Genomic DNA, 2,118 nt, shown 5'->3' with positions numbered 1-2,118 from the left:
CATATACATATTGTGCATATTGAACACATATTATTAACATACATATTATATTATATATTAACATATACATATTGTCATTATTAACACATATATAGACATACTAATTATATTGATTGATATTACATAACATTATTGTAATATTAAACGACAATATATACATACATCATTACATTATTATATTACATATCATATTGTCATATTAAACCATATATAACATACATATTAATTATTATATTACATATACAATTGTCATATTAACACATATATAACATACATATTATATTATTATATTACATATACATATTGTCATATTAACACATATATAACATACATATTACATTATTATATTACATATACATATTGTCATATTAACACATATATTAACTACATATTACATTATTATATTAAGCATATACATATTGTCACTATTACACAGTATAAAACATACATATTAGCTATTATTATTTACATATACATATTTGTCATATTAACACATTATACATACATATTACATTATTATATTACATATACATATTGTCATATTAACACGTTTGTTAACGGTTCCCCTCCTGCCTCGTTAGATTGAACTGGAGAAACTCAGAAGAAGGGAACCTGGCCTCGGCCACAGACAGGAAGCCCCGACGAGAGACCCGGCGAAGAGGAAGGTCGGAGAGGAGAAGAAGGAGAAGGGGAAGCTCAGTCACCTTGCGAAACTGGAGGCCAAGCCTGTGGTGGAGGCGGAGAAGGTAGGGAGGTCTCAGTCTACTGTAGGACCCTAGTCCCTAACGATGTCATTAGGGTACAGTCGTGGGTCGGGTTGGGGTGGGGTCGGGGTTTAGGCTTTAGAATTAAGGGTTGGGTTAGGCGTCGGGGCAGGGTATAGCAGTTTAGAGTTAAGGTTGGGGTTAGGATAGCGTTTAGAGTTAAGGTTAGGGTTAGGGTCAGTGCCAAAAATCCATTATCATTACATTATCTTAACGTTACATAATTACATTAGATAACATTACATCATCGTTACAAGAATACAAGAAAAATAAAAAAAAGCGTTTGTGCGTTATTTTAGGTGGCCCGCGGATTTCTTCGTAGACTCATAAAACGACGATCTTACACTGTATTTGATGAGATTAAAGATGTGCTTTGCTAGTCTTGTGGCAGGAGTGATGTGTGCTCTGTTCAGTGGAGTGTTTTTGCTCTCAGCTCTCTGCTGTCAGTGACCAAATGAATGACCATTGCAGTGTTTCCCCTGCATTGACACGAGCGAGGCGGGCCGCCTCGCTCAAATTCTCAGCCGCCAGGCACATTCACTGCTCGCTGTGCTACGACCTCACAACACACAAACACATCACATAAAAATTTACCGCCTTACAGACCTTTCTGGCCAAGGGAAACACTGCATTGAAATATTCCAAACTGAGAGTTCAAGAGACAACTCCTCATGACATTGCACACATCATTCCTGAAGCTTGTTTACATGCTGCACATAGGCTATAATGTATTCGGTAATAAGGTATAAGGTAACAAATCATGGTAGCTTGGGGGTTGATACACATTTATACTTTTTTTCTGGACAGATTTTATACTTTTTTTGTAATATCCTGAGTGGCAGCACTGCACTGTACCTGAAATACCTTAAAACCAATTTACTTATAATACTATACTATAGGTGAGACACCGTGAAATACTTGCAAACTAGTACGCGTATACCATAATTAAATTTTTAAATGAATTGTAATTCAAATTATTTACTGACGTGACGGTTTTGACAGTGGATCTCCTGTCATGAATCCTGCTACAGGATGACAAAGACAGTCGGTTGTCTGTTGCAATCACGGCGTATAGTCTGGATTCATTTCGAAAAGATAAAATTATTACGATTAAATGGATTTTACGCGAGAAAGAAGAAACTTTTGTCGCCTCAGTGCCGACACATTCCTGTTATCAGTAGCGGCAGTGGCTTAATGCTAAAATAAAAATAAAATATAAAAAATAATTCAAAGATAAAATTATTAAGAGTAAGTGGATTTTACACGAGAAAAACCCTGAAAAAGGCACACGACACATTTCTGCTGTCTGCTATGTTAGCATCCCAGAGCGGAGGCTGCACGTTTGAAATGGCTT

General features: G+C 36.0%; 1 protein-coding gene across 1 annotated transcript in view; it reads left to right on the top strand.

Annotated features, from left to right (window-relative positions):
• The window catches only part of LOC106810475 (chromosome transmission fidelity protein 18 homolog), a 20,535-nt gene that overhangs the window by 14,657 nt on the left and 3,760 nt on the right, over positions 1-2,118 (top strand). Inside the window, exons 9-10 of the mRNA XM_014813853.1 lie at positions 582-746; positions 1,064-1,132. Of these exons, the coding sequence (XP_014669339.1) occupies positions 582-746; positions 1,064-1,132 (234 nt within the window). The remainder of the gene's footprint in view (positions 1-581; positions 747-1,063; positions 1,133-2,118) is intronic.

This window comes from Priapulus caudatus, unplaced genomic scaffold, assembly GCF_000485595.1.
Source record: "Priapulus caudatus unplaced genomic scaffold, Priapulus_caudatus-5.0.1 Scaffold444, whole genome shotgun sequence".
Classification (NCBI taxonomy): Eukaryota; Metazoa; Priapulida; class Priapulimorpha; order Priapulimorphida; family Priapulidae; genus Priapulus; species Priapulus caudatus.
The sequence above is the reverse complement of the archived record's forward strand: the minus strand, read 5'-3'. Positions and strand labels throughout refer to the sequence as shown.